Source organism: Oryza sativa, chromosome 10 (genome assembly GCF_034140825.1).
Source record: "Oryza sativa Japonica Group chromosome 10, ASM3414082v1".
NCBI lineage: Eukaryota > Viridiplantae > Streptophyta > Magnoliopsida > Poales > Poaceae > Oryza > Oryza sativa.
The window spans coordinates 3,083,660-3,103,266 of record NC_089044.1 but is presented as its reverse complement, the minus strand read 5'-3'; the positions used below and the strand labels follow the sequence as shown (position 1 = coordinate 3,103,266).

Genomic DNA, 19,607 nt, shown 5'->3' with positions numbered 1-19,607 from the left:
GATCCTTTCCCAAACATCTCTAGAGTACATGAAATACCATCTCCCTAGAGTCAACACTTCTCCTTTAGAGCTTACCATTCTACAACCAATTCTGTTCATATAGAAATTCTTATGTTTCTCCATCCACATTTATTTCCAAATCTAGATTTATTAAATGTTCTTCTGATTCTTCGTGAAAATACCAGAAGGACACCATTGATTCTTCCTGATTACATTGTCCTCTTGGCCATGATCTTGATTCACTGGACCCAATCTTTGATGAACAGAAACTCTTGTCTGCCTTAGTCGATTACCCCTATTATATGATCGGCTTGAGCTCTCAACGATATCACTGCACCCAGGGCAGTTTTCAATAGATGGCAATCTCATACCTTCATTCCAGCAGAATCTAAAGAACTCACAACCCCAATGGGGATCAAAACCATCATCGTATTCTTCATGATATTTGTCGATAATCTTAGCCGAATTCGCCTGAAAACCCCTTGCACGGACCCTATCGGCTATTTGGCCAGCTGTATGCACCATATTAACAGGAAAAGGGTTATCATCGACCTTCATCGGCTTTTTGGAATAATCAAACCTAATCTTGCCCCCCTCAATGGCCACTTGAATCTGCTGTCTAAAAACCTTGCAATCGTTAGTAGAATGAGACCTAGAATTATGCCATTTGCAATACCTCTTTTTGCCTAATTCTTCAGCCGATGGGATTGTATGACCAGCAGGAAGTTGAATTTGCTTCTCTCGGAGTAGCAGATCAAAGATCTTGTTAGCTTTAGTAATATCAAAGTCATACTTCTCCTCTTTTCCAGAACTTTTTACCCATTGGCATGGTATGACCTTTTTACTCCTCACCCATTCGGCTGCAGCTATTTCAGAATCATCCTCATCATCATCCGACCCATACATGTACAGACAAACATGATTAACCTTCTTAGAGCTTTTCCTAACTTCCGCAGACCTATGCTCATGCAAGGTTAGCTTCTGTATCAGTTGTGACAAGCTATCAAAGTCTTCAGACGAGAATTTCTCCCTAATCGGAGCAATCATACCCTGAAAGGCCAGATCGGCTAACTGGGCATCAGTTAAACTCAAGCTGAAGCATTTGTTCCTCATCTCCCTGAATCTCTGAATATACTCCTGCACAGGTTCATCATGCCGCTGCTTAATCGCTATCAAGTCAGATAATTTCATCTCATGAACCCCACCGTAGAAATAGCTGTGGAATTGCTTCTCCAAATCGGCCCAACTATTGATCGACCCATACAACAAAGAGGAAAACCAAGTAAAAGCCGATCCATATAAAGATAACCGGAATAACCTAACCTTCAGAGCGTCTACAGCCGATGCTTCACCACACTGAGCCAAGAATCGGCTAATGTGCTCATAAGTTGACACACCATCTTGTCCCGAAAATTTGGAGAAGTCTAGAACTTTGAACCAATTGGGAAGAGGAACTCTCTCAAACCACTCAGGGTAAGGCTGCCGATACAAACTTCCAGTCTCTTTTGGTTTAAGCCCAAACTGTTCCCTCATTACGTCAGCAATCACATTGGCCCACGGTTGTTGCTGAGCTGCCCCTTGTGACTGCTGTTGCATGGGCTCGAACTGACCGTATTGAGACGCAAACTGAGGTTGAGCCAATGCCCCTAGCTGATATTGGGCTTGCGGGGAAGGAGGCTGATATTGATAATTCAAGTTACCCCCTTGGTAATTATGAAGGTTCGGCTGGATATTGCGTACCAAGTGCTCAGGAATAACTTGAGGCATTACTGTGCCACCCGGCTGTACGTGGTGAACCAAATGTTCTGGGACAACTTGGTTTAAAAATTGTTGTACAGGCTGACCACCAGGCGTTGCAAACCCGGCCGATGCGCTTATTGAACCTTGGTGCTGGATCGGCTGAACGATTTGCTGTCTTAACAGCGTCTGCTGAATCGGCTGTAGGGGCTGCTGCCTTGGTGGTGTTTGCTGAATGGTTGCATGACCTGTTGCCGGATTGGTTGTACAACCTGCTGAATTGGGGGTGTCTGTTGAATCGGCTGCTGATGTATTGGATCAACAACAGATTGAGGTGGCAGAAACATGGCAGCAACCTGATCTTGGGTCAGCCGATTCACAACCTGCCCGCCATGCTGTGGCTGCTCTCTCATTAACAACCGAGGGTTCACCGGCTGGCCTGGCGCCATCGCTGATGAAGCAGGTAGGGGAGTTGTTGCCGGCGCCGTTGGCTAAGTTGTTGGTGCAACGGAGGTAACCGCCTGAGTAGATGGCTGAACATCGGTAATCAAAGACCGATAATTTGGGAAGACACCTCCTTGCAAATAAACCGGGCCTGCAGCCTGATGCTCAGCTATTGAACCATCGGCTATTGACTTCATCATGTTTGATAAGCTATTGACTAACACCCCAGACTGATTGATCAAAGCATGATGCACAGCGTAATCAACCCGATCTTGGAAGTTATTGAAAAAATCCTGTGCCACATCACTATTCTGATTAAGATTTCCTCCCTGCAGCCCCTGAGCACCATCACCTTGAACTCCATGCACCCCGTCACCTTGTACTCCATGGACTCCTTGAGAATTGTCGCCTTGATTTCCTAGAAAGCCGTCAGTAGCACCTTTGATACTCGGCTGAGCCGAGCCGTCTGGAGCTTGTTTCCCATCTCCATCCTTAAAAGAACTGGTCCCAGGATCATCAGCAACCACTTTTATTTTGTACTTCTAAACAAGTGTCCCCTTGCGGGTCTACATGAATGAGTTCAAGAACTAATCCCGTACTTGCTGCAACATTGCTTCAAACTCTTTCTTCTGCTCAGGTGTGAATTTTTCTGGATCGATCGGCACGACGTTTCCTTCATTGACGTCAGTCAATCCTAGCTTTAGCATCTTGTCCTTAACAAAGCCTGGGCTAGATGGTGGTGGTGGTTGTTTCTCGGCCATGAAGAAGAATTGTTGGCTGACTTCTTAAATGTCCCACCAGGCGTGCCAAAAGCGTGTTGACAGAAAACACGAAGCGTGGGAGATCTGCTTAACTCCAGTGCAGGTCCAAAGCTCGCCTTCGAATGTATGAGCGTGCCAGTTGATTTGATCCTGTAATCAACAAGAAATAGAAGCAAACAAACCGCGGTTAAATCTATAAATGATAGTTGATCGACTAGGTGCCGATGACATACCATTTATCTTTGAGCCGATGTCATATGTGAATCGATCGGCAGTTGTAAATAGACAATAAAGAACTAAATCTATTCGATCGGCTGTAGATATTTCCAATATATAGTTCTTATATCGATATATACTTAAATCAAGTGATTGGGATAGATCGGTCACTATGCCGAGACAGTATAAATCACTTAGATCGAAATATATATTAATAATAGGACTATGTATGTTTATAGCATAGCCGATTAGATAGATCTAGCATGTATCGGCTAATACTCCGATACTACTCTATATCAGGATATTAAAACAGGTATAATATATCAAACAAAGGCCTAATGTACTTAGATACAACAATATCTTGACATAAAGGGCATATTTAACATGTCAATGAAGCATATAGAGCAAATATAGTTAAATCAGATAAGATCGGCTGAAACTCTGATGCTACCCTAATCGGCAACCAGAAGGCAGGCTAGAGATTGATATTCTAAGCACGACTTAATAGATCAAACTCAACTGATGCAGCATTAAATATGAAAAGAAGAACAATATCTAGAAAATCAAGCCGCTGGAAGTTTCATAGAGTGGTAGATATCTTATATAATCTGAATCAACGTCAAAATCTAACCTAATCGGCTGCCCTCTTCGATAGATCTTAGCCGATTGTAGGTTAGATAGCGATATTGCCAGAGATTATGTAAGATATATGATAACTCGACGAATTACATAAACAAGATTAGAGTGTCATAAAGATGAAAGCACTAATCCCGAGAATACAAGCCGTCATAACAAGTTTTACCTCTTGTTGAAGATCGAAACCGATGCAGCTCAACCTGAAAGTAAGAACTCGTCGAAACAAAACTAAAGCAAAAGGGTGGCGATGCGCCGAAATTGTATTGAACATGTGTGTTAAAAGTTACATAGGGCTCGGGTCTATTTATACCCGAGAATTACAAGATATGTCCATAACGGACATGACTACTATCTCTAACAAACTCTAAGATACCATATGTCTTTGCGGCAGACTTTTGCCCAAGCGTATCTCTAAGGAGATTACATAAAACATCCTAATTAATAGATACAATTGCCTTCTCAGGACTCTATCCATGTGCGGCAATCACCTTGAAGCGCCTCAATTCAACCCAATATCATACATCAAGTTGCATTGTCGGAATCGGCTGTACCGGCTTACCTAGTCTGACTCAGACCCAGCCGATCCTAATCGTAGCCGATCTGGACTCCAGCCGATTCTTGCTCTGTTTCCGAACTCGATCTCCGCCTCCGCTTCGCTTCGATCTAATCTTCTTTCCTGACACCGATGATTCCAAATTTGGTTGTTAACACATCTTTATATAAATTCTATGAAACATGATTTAAGTAACTCCGAATACCAATGCTAGGAATCCTGAAGCCTCATCTTTTCGCTTATGCTTATCAGCCAAAATTTAAATTTTCAATCTTAAATTTAGAGTTGATTTTGAAATTTTCTCATTGAAGTTTATTTTTCAACCTTTGCTTTTAGATTTCTAAGAACACACATGTAAAAATTTTATTCACAAATATTTCTTCGTTTTCAAATGCTTTGTCTGCATCCGCCACTGCTGTTACATTGTATTTGTCTCTATGGACATTTTCGTTACAGCCCATGATATATGGTAGAGGACCAGCACCAGCTCGAATGATGGTACCAATGGTGCTCCCTGACGGTCGTCTGGGATATGTTCTGTAAGATAATCTCTGCTGCCCTAGAGTCGCAAACAAGTCTTACCATATACTCCCTCCGTCCCTAAATATTTGACGCCGTTGATTTTTTTAAGACATGTTTGACCGTTCGTCTTTTTCAAAAAATTTAAGTAATTATTAATTCTTTTCCTATCATTTAATTCATTGTTAAGTATACTTTTATGTATACATATAGTTTTACATACTTCACAAAAGTCACTACACCATGACCTGAAAGCTGCAACAGCTCATCTATCGGTAAATACCACCTTTAGCATCATCCTGTCTGTCGGTAGAGAGTTTTCCGACAGATTACGTGTATCAGGCGAAAGCCTGTCGGCAAAGGGCTTTTCCGACAGATAAATCTTTACCGACAGATGAACTGACCCCTATATTACCTTCAACGACAGACATGTCTAGCGACAGAAACATCTTTACCGACAGACGAGTTGATGAAAAAAGTAGATTTGCCGACACACTGTCTGACAGCAAGCTCTGCTACCATTAAAAAGAAAACTATTTCACATTATTGTCCATTACACCTGTTTACATGAGCATACCAATTTCAATAGCTAATGACATTCACAATGACAACCACCCTCAAATGTCTGATTCATTTCATTCATTCATTCATCATGTACATGACCAATTGACCATTCTCCTCAGCATTTTAACAGAGGATTGTGAATTAAAAAAAAAAAAGCTAAGAAAGAATTTGTACATTGACGATCCTAAGGGTGGCAAGTCCTTTTTGGCTTCACATAAATCACTTGATTAAGAGGTGATAAAATTGAACTAAGGAAAAACCAGAGGCAGTAGCACCACCCTTAGCAGTTCAGACCTAATCATATGCTACAGCCCCATATCCACCAAGGTTAAGGACACTATCCAGTATGAGGAATCTGAAAACAAGTGAGGTACATGCATTAGTTCTTGAACAGTGCATGTTAAGATAAGATTAAAGAAAAGGAAATACAAAAGCAATTAGTGTATAATCAGATGTTTGCTGCCCTCTAATAGTCATGGTTTGCAAAACCAATAGCCAAACAGCACAGCCTCCAATCCTAACCAAAGTCCAAAATAGCTAATCATACCAGAGTAGCTGTGCCAGTTAATCAGAGCATAGCAGATGCCGCAACTAGAACAGCATGCATGGGTAAAAAGCAGCACAGGTTGGCCAAACAAAATAGCGTATGTATACCGAGTAAATCAGAATTTATTCCCTCTTTAAACTCAGCTGTGAAATACTAGTTTGATCTTAAAAAACAAAGGGGCAACACATTAACTGGATGCACTGAACCTCATGTTCTTTTCATTCTGGATGGCAAATAAAGAATTTCCTTAACACAACAGTTTTCTTTTCATTGTGTATATTGCTAATTTACTAAAATCTATAAACTGAGGTGGCCTAGTAGTGCAATAAAAATGTGAATACATACTAGAAGATTCAAAAATACTAACCTGCCCACATTCAATGTCCTTTACACTACTATTCAATATTGCAGCAGGAAGCCTTAGATGATTAGATCACCTCATCATACAGGAACTAAAGATTATTATGCCCCCTTAAGACAAGACCGTCTAAATTGCAATACAGGAACTTAACATAAAGTATTTTGTCACAGAACATTAAGCAGCTAAAACATAGCTAAACAACAGAGACCACTCACTCCATCATAGCCCAAATTAAGATTTATCTTATCCAAATGCGTTTGCCACCATCACTTCTGGAATTTTTAGTGATCAAAGGAAAGTATAGAAACCGAGAATTATTATATGTTCAAGAAGCAAAACCACTGAGTACATGATGAAACAAGATCTACAGGAACTAACCTGCAAAGCATTTTTCTATATATATAATTTTGACAACGGAAATAGGAGTTTATTTCAGAGAAAAGAAGTGCTAAGATTTTCCGCACCTAATGATCAGTGATCTCAACTGGATGCATGCTCTTCAGAGGTACATAGATGGATTGCATTAATTAAAGTCCAATTTATTTCAGGCTAAGAAGATAAGGACACAAAATGGTAAAAGTGCAAATCAGTAAGTATAAAAATGCCAACTTGAATTAATATACTCATACCGAATTTCTGTAAAATACTTTAGTTTGCATATATTCAGAACATATGAAGTACTTGCATTCTCTGCATTTGTAAATGCCCCTAAAAGGATTGGAATGAACATTAATCCACAAATTTTATATACTTAATTTAGTAGTCTGAGTAAGTAATTATCCAAATTCTATAGTTCAACATATAAATTTTCTGCTGAGCTCAACACCTATAAGGTATGTTCAAGACTTCTAGTGGAGTAACATCCCTGTCTACGTTTCCTGATCAGGCAAGCAAAGATGACCGTGATGCACTATATATAGTCAAAATCTAAACTTTGTACAGGATTAACAAATTCTTGAATCAAGTTATATATCTTTCTTGAAAACTGATAACAAATGCATTTTGATCAGCAAAATAATTAAGTTAAAAAGATTTGTCAGAGTTATTTAAGATCCAAAGCAATGATAATTAATATACGAAACCTGTAAAGCTTGTATATTGAGGAGATGCGAGGGTCAGCGAGAATGAGTACCGCCGCAAAGGGGAAGTACAACAAGCCTGCCCACCCCTGGACGTGTGGCCCTCGCACCTGAGCATAAACGCATCAAACTAATCATGCTAGCTACTGCGCACAAAGTAAGAATGACTAATTAAAAGAAAATACCCGTTTATCACTGAAAATGGGGATCTGCAGGAGGACCATGCGGCGCTGGACGGATCCAGTCGCCCCAAGGTAGGGAACAGCCGGATCTGACAACCCCCATTCCCCTCCAATGTCGTGGCGGTTAGACCGACCAGGAGGATGGAGGAGACACCAGCTCCGGCGGCTGGCTATGGGAATGGAGTGCGGCGGCGCCGGCGCTGGCGCCTGATGACACAAGAGGGAGGGCAGCGCCAATAGCTAGATGGACGAGGGAGCCCGAATGGAGAGTGGAGACACGGCGATGGGAGAGCGGGCGTACGCGGGCGAGGGGGAGCCGGGGGAGAGCGAGCGGCGGCGCACGCCTGATTTTGCGAGGGCGAGATGCGAGAGCGGAGGAGGTGAGAGAAGTCTAGGGTTTGTCCGGAAGGGGATGAGAGATAAAGACCGGAGATTACTAAGCGCGCGCAGGGAAACGAAAATTTGGCCCCAGCCCGCGAACACATCTGATTTTTGGCCTGGCCTCCTCGCGCTCGCATAAACGGAGTTACCGACAGATAGTTAGTCCTAATTTATCAGTAACATTACCGACAGACTTTATGTCCTTATTTTTCTGAGAACTACCGACAGACCAGCTGTCACAATGCTTTCTCGACAGAACATATGACGTTGAATAGCAATATTTCCCAACAGATATCTGTCGCGAATTCTGGTACATGGTGTAGTGAGTTTTTAATAAGACAAATGGTTAAACATGTTTAAAAATGTCAACGGTGTCAAATATTTAGAGACGGAGGGAGTAATCTCTTCATTTCCATTCCCTTGATGCCGCAAATCCAGCCATCACGCAATGCGATGGATTTTTTTTAACTAATTATGAAACAAGATAGAAGCTTAGACGCTGGTCCAGCATAACACCTGCAATAGCCTAAGACATGTACCGTCGTTTTCTTTCAGTTATACTTATGTGCCATGCATGTGGTGCTTGTGAATTGAAAACAGTCGTGTTCAAGTTTTGTATCTCGCGGTCGCGGCAGCGTCTGTAGTGGTAAACCGATGGGATGAAAGAATTATCTGCAGACATACAGTTGGACCTACCTGCCAGTTTTTCTTCTTGTGATTTTGGGTCATTGGTTGCTGCTTATATAAGCCGTAACAGCTTATTTTTAGGGATAAAAAATGATTTGCAAGTAAAAATTACTACATGTGTCCTTAGTGATTTAAAAGCCAAAGCTGAAAAATAAAACTACATTGAAAAAAAAATCAAAAAACCAACTTTAAAATCAAATTTTAAAATTCAAGTTTTGATAAGCCATTAATTGGACGAATGATGACGCTCCTTTTTACCCCATCATTGCTCCTCTGTCCAGGAAGAGTATTGTAGCGTGCTTGCCAAGATGTAAGGCAATAGGATGGACGAATTTCTTCTGTTACAAACAAATTTGGTATAAAATTTTGAAGGCAATCAATCTGATTAAATAAACTTAAGTCGACCAACAACATTTAAATAGTCTCGTTTGACAGATTACAATGCTAATCAAAACAATGTGAAAAAATTGTGAATCTAAAATCAGGGAGGCGCCTCCCCGTCAACCACCGGTGCTCCACGACGTCCTTCGCCGTCAGCCTCTTCCCGTCATCATCTTGTCAAAGGCAAGCAGTCAAAGGTTAACAGCTGCCGCCGAGTCTGCACCCCTTGAACCGCCCTCCGCGGAAGGCAAAGGAAATCACATATGAAGATGCACGGAGGCGGTGATACCCTGAACCCTCTGATGGCTGTGGCTGCTGCTGTTGTACCATATTATACACTTTGATTTTTTTCCCTATGTTAAGCTTATTTAATTTTAATTAAATTTATAACGAAATATAGCAACACCTACAACACCAAATTGCTTTTATTAAATCTAGCATTGAATATAATTGGTTTTATTAAATTGGTTTATTTTATGTTGAAAATGTTACTATATTTTTCTATAGATTTGATCAAATATACATAAGTTTAACTTAGAAAAAAATTGAAAACGTTAGAGGGAGTATAATGCTAGTGCCACCAATAATGATCATCAGACTCCAACCGTCCAACGCCACTCATGGTTGGGGATGTCAACATTAAGTCATCCCGTGCTGCAAGGTGGGTTGTGGCGATCTACCTGCCTTCTTCGTTCGATCTCTATGTTAACGTTCCTTCATTAACGCTGACGCCTACATGTGGTGCCTGCTAGCAGTCATGCTGCGAGAAGTCTACATGGTGTTGGTCTGAGTGGTGACGATGTATATTGGATCTGTTATTGCCGGATGCGCCCGTCGCTATGACATGGTCTGAATGTTTGCTCTCTTTGAGAGAATTTTGTAATAAGTGGTTATAGCTTATTTGAAGTAAAGGCTTGAATTTATTCCATTATCCAAAAAATTCACCGCATCATCTTCAAAACTATATTGACATTGAAACGTAACCTAATCATGTGATTTTTTTAATTATTATATTAGTTTTTCTTGTTGCAATGTATGAGAAGATGAATAAGCGAAAGGTTGACTTGATACATTGTAATGCATGGGCATTTTTGCTGGTGTATGGGCCTGTTTGGCATGGCACCACCTCTTGCTCTAGCTCTTGCTCCAACTTGTCTTGGAGCTGGAGCCCAACCAAAAGGTTTCTGCTTGACAAAAAAAAAGGATCGGAGCTAACTAGAGTGCTCTTATAAAATAAACTAGAAAAGTTGAGCTAGGTTTAGGCTACTCCACAACTCCACTCTATATCCAACTCCTGAAGTTAAATTTAGGAGTTTAAGCCCAACCAAATGGGCCTATGTATAGAAATATAAAATATTTTGAGAACAAATGTTAGACATTTCCTTCTTGGCACATATTGGAACCCAATAATGCATAGGTGGCAAGCCAATCTATCTCTGTAAACTATGCAAGATTACACTAAAATCTTTGCAAGGATAATGACTTTTTTTACTTTAGATATAGCTAAGCAATGTTACAGTACATGCACATCAATGAAATATTTCCAAGCCACGTGCTACAATCAAAACAACCATAGACAATATATAACATGACCTGAGTTCCACACAACAACAATAGATTACACAGTTTTGTACTACAATACACAAAAATCGATTCAAATTACAGAAAACATAAATAGGAGATACATACTTGAAAAACACAATTTACTTTAAATGAAATGACACCGATTGATAACATTGATTATATCATGCCTACCACAAAATACATATTTTTGTTTGTAGCTCCTATCTTCCTATTGTCCACCTTCTAGTTAAGTGGAGTGGCTGGTGCAGAAAGCATCGCACTGCTTCTTGCACTGATGCTGGCACCAAAGTGCTTAGGAGTTCCCTCGATAGTAATCTACTCACAGTGTTGAGGACTTACACTATAATTTCCCTATCCACACTTCCTTGATCTTCTCAGCATAACAAATCGTTCTGCTACCTCCTTCATATCAGGTCGCTCTTCAACCTTTTCTTTCAAACACTCCATTGCCAACCTGCCAATTTCTTCTAGGATTAGGATATCTTCTTCATTTGCAATCTCCTTGTCGAACATTATCCTCCCACTGTTCTCTTGATCATAGGCATTTTGGAACTCAATGATGAGGCTACAATTTTCACCATATATTGTTGGCTTTCTACATATGAGCTCTAGCAGTACAACTCCAAAACTGTATACATCACTCTTTTGTGTTAAATGGCCGGTCTTATGGAATACTGGATCTATGTAGCCCATACTTCCTACAACAAACATGGTGAAATCTTTGTCTACATTAAGAAGCTTAGATGTTCCAAAATCTGAGATCTTGGGGATAAACTTATCTGTTAAAAGTATGTTGGCCGGCTTGACATCACCATGTCGTATGGTACGACTTGTTGATGAGTGCATGTACCTTAGACCTTCAGCTGATTCAATTGCGATGTCTAGGCGTAAGCCCAACGGGAGAGGGATGTTGGCATCACCATGGAGAATGTCTTGCAGATTCCCCTTAGCGGCAAACTCATACACCAACATTGGAACATCCACTTCCAAGCAACAACCCAAAAGCTTGATAATGTTATTATGCATCATTTGCGATTGGATGATCACTTCATTTGTGAAATCATCCTTTCGAGCTTCATTTACTTCGATTGACGTCTTCACTGCAACCGGAGTATTGTCTTCAAGAGTCCCTTTGTACACCTTACCAAAGCTTCCTTGACCAAGAACTTCTGAATTATTCTTTGTGATTTTCTTTAGCTCATCTTTGGTGAAAATCTTGATATTGTCCACTTTCTGTAGCACTGAACCACCATTCTTTTTGAAATATTCATTCATTTTTCGCTTTTTGTGCATCATTAGCGTGAAAAGAACAGCAACAATTAGGAAGGAAAATCCCAAAGTGATTCCTACGAAAGTTAAAAAAAACTTATTAGCAAACATAACAAATCCATATATGAGTTGCAGTATTATTTTTTAATAGAAATACTCCCTCTATCCCAAAATATAAGGCTCAACCACTCATAACACAAAGACCAAGAAATAATTTAATCACCTTCTTGATTGGATCACATCCATACATGCAAGCAATTTGATTGGAGGATTTAACGGTAGATGATTTAAAATAAACCAAATTTAAAGAACCAAGAGGTGATGGCTAATGTATGCAAGCCTTATATTGTGAGACATGGAAAAAAAGTGGTTGTGCCTTATATTTTGGGTAGAGGGAGTATGAATGAAGGCTCATTTTATTTGATAAATATTATTGTGAACAACTAATGTTATATTAATATTGGCGTGCACAATATATTGCTGTAACTAATCTTTAGTGCAGTTTCCTTACACAATATACAATTTTCTGTTTATGTTTCAAAATTTCTTGCATGTATTTTTTTTGAAAAGTCATTCTATGTGGCATTAGAGAGAAATCACTTACAAACAAAATAACAAAAATATTTTGTGTAGCACATGAAAGATGATTTGTATAAAAATATACAAACGATGCAGAAAAGTAGTCTATGTAAATAACAGACATATTATATTTTACAAAAAATAATAAAATGCAAAAAGCATGAAACTTATACACACTTATATTCTTATATCATGTGCTAGGAGGCTAATTTTTTAAAATTGTTGTTTTTCTTTAGTTTTTTCAATTAACTGTCAACCCTTATATTTTTAGGCATTATAAGAAATTCTTTGTTTGGTTGAATGGTATATTGTAGAAACAATTAAAAACATAGTCAATGGGAAATCATTGAATTGGTGTAAACTCAATGTGACATATATATAGTATATTATTTTATATTTTTTTAAAAAAATGCTGAGGTGCATATGTACCAAGGGCAAGCCTTGCTGCAAGAGGGAATTTTGCGCTGCACTCTTGTTTCTTGGGGCCTTCACCACTCCACTGGTATCCTACACGGCAGTGGCACTCATAATCCCCTGGGATGTTGTTGCAGACGCCGTAGCAGGGATATTTCTTCTTGTTGGACACATCACACTCGTTGATGTCTGTGCATATAAAAAGGATCATATATATTAGTCGTTAGATCAACTGTCACTAGTAAAAAAAAATCGTAGGCTTAGGCTTCTTTTTATTTTCTCTTGACAGGCAACTCAAAATGAAAATCACCTGTGTGAAGATGGCTTCGGCTGTCCAGGATTATAAACCACGTATAAAATATTTTTTAACTGGCAAATTCTTAGGAAACCGCCTATAAAAATTGTCGCTCTTCACGAAATCTACATTGAAACTTTTTTTCAACATTTTGGATAATACGTTTAGATCTATTTCTTTTACAAACTCTCAGATCTATTTTTGAAAACGAACTTTTGAGTATTTCAAACGATCTTGGATAAAGACATTCTATATTAAAATTGTAGAGCTTAACTAGATCTACAACTTTGTAGTAAATATCTTTATAAGCTCTAGTATCTATTTTTGTATAAGCAGTTCTTTAAGAAATCAAAATTTTAGAAATTTATAGATAATTCATTTTAAGTCCTATTGAGGTAAACTAAAGTTCTCCGAGATCGTTCTAGTACTTCTTATAGTAAAACTTAGTTAATATTTTTCTTAGAACATTTCTTTTAGTATGGTCATTCACTAATGTCACGTTAGATAACATACCAACTCATATAGAGGTAAATGATAAGTAAACAATTATACTAACAGAAATATAAATAAAAAAATATTGTAAGGGTCATATATAACTTTGGTTCACCTCATTTGAACTTAAAATGAACTTTCCATAAATCTTTAAAGTTTAGACATTTTCATAGAATTACAAGTTTTTTCAGATGGGCTTCCTACATAAATGTCATTTTTTGGCAATTCTTATATGGAAAGGCACGCAAAAATTAACTTTTGAGGCGGTTCTCTTGAAAATACCACCCTTAAAAATAATAGCACTACTACAATAGGAAAGGAGTAGTATCTTGATATATATGAAGTCGTATGATGAAAATCTTTTTATGAAAATTGGAGAGCTCTACAACTATATAGTTGAATGTTTTTTCATTCGAGACTTTTTACGGGTCCTGATATTCGTTACAAAATCTCAAATCTATTGTTGAATAAACAAACTTTTATGTTTTTAAATGAACTCAGATGGAGCTGTGCTCTATATCGAAATTGTAGAGCTCAATGTGATCTACAAGTTTGTGGTTGATAAATTTTCCTTTTGATATCATTTATAGTGCAATTTATATATTACAAGTTTTAGAGGGGCGAAGTCAAAAGAATAAGCATCTCTCCCGCATGCACAAAGTTCTTTATAGGTGAGATGGTAAGGACGCTACTTGAAGAACAGGTTCCCGTTCAAATCCTATATATCACACACACGCAAAATTACGCAACTTGTGAAACTTGCAACACACGGCCGTGTATATATAGATGCTTACTAAAATACACAATACGTTTTTTCACTTTTTTTGCGCCTACATCAAATAGTGAAAAGATCAAATGAAACCTGGTAAAAAAAAATTAGTTAATGAATTTAAACACCAACAGGGTTGGTGCACACAACGAAAGGTAAAAATAAAATGGTGGCACTATATATTTAGCAAAACTGTTAACTAGGAGTAATAAAATAAAAACATTAATCTTACCCTTGCAACCTTGGTCCTTGTCGACGTAGGGGTTACCATCGTAGCCTTGCTTGCACTTGCAGTAGTATCCGGGACCGTTGGTGGAGTTGACGCACTCGCTGTTGTCGCTCATACACGCGTACCCAGCCGGTTTCTTCTCCTGCACCTCCAGTGGAGGGCAGGTAACGGAGTCGCGGATGGCCCAGTCCAGCCACACCGGCATGGTTCGGTTGAGGTCCATCTTGAGGTCGGCGCTACGGAACTCGTACTCGTTCTTGTCGACGAGGAAGGAGTAGTCGCAGGGGCTGAAGTCTACCTGGAAGCCACGCTTCCAGGGCCCGAAGGAGACAACGTTGTCACTGAGGCCCGGCGAGATGTCGATGTGGCAGCAGCCGACGCCGGCGCACATGCTGTCCCGCGCGCTCGACGAGTCGTTACAGTAGGAGACGCAGCCGGTGTAGTAGAGGCCGGCGTAAGGGCCTTTGCCGCCGCTGTTCCCGTTCTGGGTGTAGGACAGGGTGTTGCACCCAATCACGACGAACATGTTGCGGCTGTCGGAGATGCGGTACACGCCTGTGTTGTTGAGGTCTACCTCGCCGTAGAACGAGTCGGTGATGCTGTTGTTGGAGTAGTAGCACTGGTACGCCACCGGCAGCATCACCTTGACCTCCGGGATCGGCGCTACCAACAGGCTCTGCACATGGATGGTGCCATTGGCGGCGGCAAGGGTCGGCACCATCTCGCCGCTGTCGTTTCGGGGATTGCATGCGATCTCAAATCCCTTTCCGCGAGAGCAATTGGGGCCGATGCCGAACGGGTAGGGAATGTCGATGTCGCCGCACCTAGCCTGGCAACTGGCAGCAGGCTGGCCGGCGACGCTCTCGGCGGCGGAAGCTAGAAGAATCAGCAGGTCTGCAAGTAGCCAGAATGCCATGGACGCATGTAAGTTGTACAACATTAACTAGCTAGGAATTTATTTTCCTAGATGAGTAGGAGTAGCTGCCTCTTCCTTTAGTTTCCTTCAATAAGCTAGCTCCAATTGTCTGTGGCGCGTACGTATATTTATAGATAGCATGGAGCAGAGCTGTGTTTGTCCACCTGCTACGATCTACTCCCTCCCTCTTAAAATACTATTATAGCTATATTTGGTATTCAAATTTATTTTAAAATATAACTAATTCTTCACCTACCCACTCCTCTAAACGCATCAATCATCTTTCGTTTAATTTGTCAACCAACTTTCTCATCTCAACACTCATCCCTATTCGATTCTAGTACACACTTCTTAATCTCAACATAAAATTCCAAAGGTTGCTATATTTTAAAATGGAAGGAATATACTAATCTACTTCTACTTCTATCTCATAATATAAGATAGTGGTAGAGCCAAATAGATCATCTGGCACGGCTCATCAAGTTAATACCCTTAAGACATGGCTGCTAAAATATTTTGTGACATGCCGACCCACGTGCCAATGCCTGAGCCCAAACACAGCCCAATCAGATGGTAGGCCTTGCTGGCCCGGAATGGGTGTGATAGTGGCCTATAGGCTGGTCACGGCTTGTGAACACGTGCCACGGCTGAGGGAGCGAGAATAGCAGGAATGGAAGAGGGGCCAATGGCCGCACGAGTTGGTGTGTGTGGAGAAAAGAGAAAATAGTTGAAAGAAAGGAAAAGGTAAAGAAGTGAGAGGGGAAAATGGAAAAATAACATGGGAAAATAAGGAAAGATATGAAAGTATAGGAAATATAGCAGAAAATGGGGGAAAATATGGACATAGTAGGTTGTGCTAGGTGACACAAGGCCGTGCTAAAGTGTCAGCCTAACCACGATACAGCCCCCAACCTTTGTGCCCATGTTGTGTCGAGACTGGGCCAGCATAGCTAGACCTGGCTACTACTACACAAAAGGATTTTGGTGTCGATTGAGAGCTCTCTCTATAGGTGCCGGTTGTTTCAAACGGCACCTGCTAAGCGGCACTGATGAAACCCCAAGTCATTGATGTAAGTTTCACAACCGACATCTTTGATGTGCACGCGAGGCAAAAGAAAAATAGCTTGATGCATTAGATTGATTCGACTCGATGCTTTGAGCTCATAACTGAATCCGAAATCATCACAAATTTAATTCAAAAACTAAATCCTAATCCAATCGAAAATCACATGATCATTCCAAAATAAATCACAAGACAAGAGACAATCCAATCAGAAATCACAAAATAAATCACACATGAGATGAGAGGAGAGGCGAAAATTACAAAATAAATCTCACAGGAGATGAGAGGAGAGGGACGGGCGAGCGGGAGGCCACTGCCGCTCCTAGCCGAACCCCCTCCTTTCCTCCTCGCTGCTGTGGAGGTCCTGAGCTCGGGGGCCAAATCCCGCACCGCGGGGTTGCCGGTAACCAGCCACAGCGCCACGAAGATGCTGAGAGGGAGATGGAGAACGAAGACGACGACGGCAAGGCCGAGGAGGCATGGCGGAGACAGGTGGGAGGATGTAGCGGGTAGGGGTGGTAATGAGGAGGTAGGCGTGCGGCGACAGTAGGGGCGGGTGTGAGTGAGGCGGCGGGAGCAAGTGTGGAGGAGGAGGGAGGAGGAGGAGGAGGAGACGGAAGAGGAGGTGTGGTGATAAGGATGACTAGACAAGGGAGCAGATAAAGTCGTTCGGTGGCCGGTTTTTCTATAGGTGTAAATTTAAAAAAATAACAACACCTATATTAGTGCCTGTACTTTAAATTGAGACCTATAATATATTATAGTTGTCGGTTCTTTAAAAAATCGGCACTAACAATATAGGTGCATGTTTTTATTTAAAATCGACATCTATCTCTCCACAAAGGTATTTGTTCTAGCCGATGGCGCTATGCGGACCAGCCTTGGGTGAGAAAAACATTATTGATGTCGGTTTTAGTATTTTCTGTATATATAGTCTGTATATATAGTGCTGTTATTTTTTTTTGCATTTCGGTAGTAGTGGGCCTTTTGGCCACCTATGATACCAGGAATACTAGTTTTTTTGAAGAGAGATTAGGCTGCATTCGGGAGTGCTAGTTCCCAACCCTTCTCACCCGTTTTTCATGCGCACGCTTTTCAAACTGCTAAATGGTGTATTTTTTGCGAAAAATTTCTATACGAAAGTTGCTTAAAAAATCATATTAATCCACTTTTAAAAAAATTAGCAAATACTTAATTAATCATGTAATAATAGGTGGTTCGTTTTGCGTGCCGGGTCCTCCGAACACAGTCCCTTGAGCGACTACAATCGAGTACTGTTTGAACACATCAGTAAGATCGAAAGTCAGATCCTTACCCGCTTTTCTCTCCTGGTCAACACTTTATTTCTAAAATTAATTCTCAAGTGGATTTTTGTTCAGATTTTTTTTTCATACCGGTATTCACGTTAAACTCCTGTCCTACAATTTAACAACGGACCTACTTTTATTGCCTTTTTTCTATTAATTTTTGACCCCTTTGCCTTGAACAAGGCACCACCTTCAAGCAAATGAAGGATGTTAGAAGGTAGTGGAAGCAAGAGGAAGGTAGTGGAGGTCAGGTTGCACGCTAAGACTGTGTTCGGGAGGCACGTAAAACGACCTATACATTATGATTAGTAAAGTATTAGCTAAATAAAAATTGAAAAATAGATTAATATGTTTTTCAAAAACAACTTTTCTATATTTTTTCAAACAACACATCGTTTAGCAATTTGGAATATGTGCACGTAGAAAACAAGGGAGGTGAAGTTGGGAAAGTAAACTTATACCTTGTTTAGTTCCATTTTTTTTTCTAAAAACGTCACATCAAATCTTTGGACATATGTATGGAGTATTAAATATAGATAAAAAATCAATTGCACAGTTTGCATGGAAAGTGAGATGAATCTTTTGAGGCTAATTAGTCTATGATTAGCCATAAGTGCTACAGTAACTCACATGTGCTAATGACGGATAAATTAGGCATAATAATTCGTCTCGTGGTTACCAGGCGAGTTATAAAATTAGTTTTTTCATTCGTGTCAAAAAAAACCCCTTCCGACATCCGGTCAAACGTCCGATGTGACACCCAAAAATTTTCTTTTTGCGAACTAAAGACACCCTTAAGAACGCAACATATGTTGGAGGTTGAGAAGTATAAAAAAGTGCCTAAGGTAGTAAGGGGTCTAATTGAAAGTATAGGATAGAATAAAGAGGTCCAATGGGAAGCCTTGGTAAATAAATGTGTCCTATATCTTAAAACTGCAATTCGTTCTTATTTTTTAAAATTATAATTTCAAAATTAATTCCTTTTCCCATCAATAAGTACTTACTATGCAAATTGCAGTCTGCACCCGTTCACTAGACTGGAGGTAGGAATGACGTACATATATACATTGAGAAATATTAGGAATTTAACTTTGAAGGGAAGAAGCATATGTATATGGATATAAATAAACGAGAGATTTGCAAAATATATCAAGTCACTTGTTTTTGTATATCAGGCAAATATATTACCCGGCTTTGTAAAAAGCCCAGAAGAAAACAGGTTCTTACAGAGTCTTACAAAAGTAAACAGCTAAAACAGGGTAACAAAAGGCTTTGCGACACACTGGGGACATCCAGCTTTCTATGAAAGGTGCAGACCATCAAAAAGTACTAAAAGCCCCCTCACTAACCACATCATGTATATACACAACTGGGACAGAAAACGACACAAAGGGCCTGTTTATTTGGAAAAATATTTTACCCTTGCACGTCACATTGGATATACGGTATTTGAAGTATTAAATGCAGTCTAATAATAAAATAAATTATAGATTCCGTCAGGAAACTGCGAGCCGAATTTATTAAGCCTAATTAATCCGTCTTTAGTAAATGTTTACTTTAGCACCACATTATCAAATAATGACGCAATTAGGCTTAAAAGATTCATATCGCAATTTCCTGGTGAACTGTGTAATTGTATTTT

At 40.0% G+C, this 19,607-nt stretch overlaps 1 protein-coding gene and 1 long non-coding RNA gene across 4 annotated transcripts; both read right to left on the bottom strand.

Moving 5' to 3' along the window:
* Positions 1–5,471: 5,471 nt before the first annotated feature.
* On the bottom strand, positions 5,472–7,992 carry LOC107279002 (uncharacterized). The gene is made up of 3 exons (XR_001540369.3): positions 7,603–7,992; positions 7,421–7,527; positions 5,472–5,785 (listed from the first exon to the last, which is right to left on the bottom strand). It is a non-coding gene; the product is annotated as an uncharacterized lncRNA (long non-coding RNA).
* A 2,612-nt stretch (positions 7,993–10,604) lies between these two features.
* LOC4348124 (wall-associated receptor kinase 2) lies at positions 10,605–17,296 on the bottom strand. Of its 3 annotated transcripts, none has more exons than XM_015757974.3 (4): positions 16,920–17,296; positions 14,683–15,573; positions 12,910–13,083; positions 10,605–11,978 (listed from the first exon to the last, which is right to left on the bottom strand). In XM_015757974.3, exons 2-4 carry the CDS (start codon positions 15,398–15,400, stop codon positions 10,984–10,986), a joined length of 1,887 nt encoding a protein of 628 aa, XP_015613460.1. In that variant the 5' UTR covers positions 15,401–15,573; positions 16,920–17,296; the 3' UTR covers positions 10,605–10,983. The 3 variants fall into 3 exon arrangements, with proteins under 3 accessions (XP_015613460.1, XP_025876475.1, XP_015613459.1); XM_026020690.2 differs by having other exon boundaries at positions 16,934–17,296; XM_015757973.3 differs by having other exon boundaries at positions 14,683–17,296.
* Between the last annotated feature and the right edge of the window lie 2,311 nt (positions 17,297–19,607).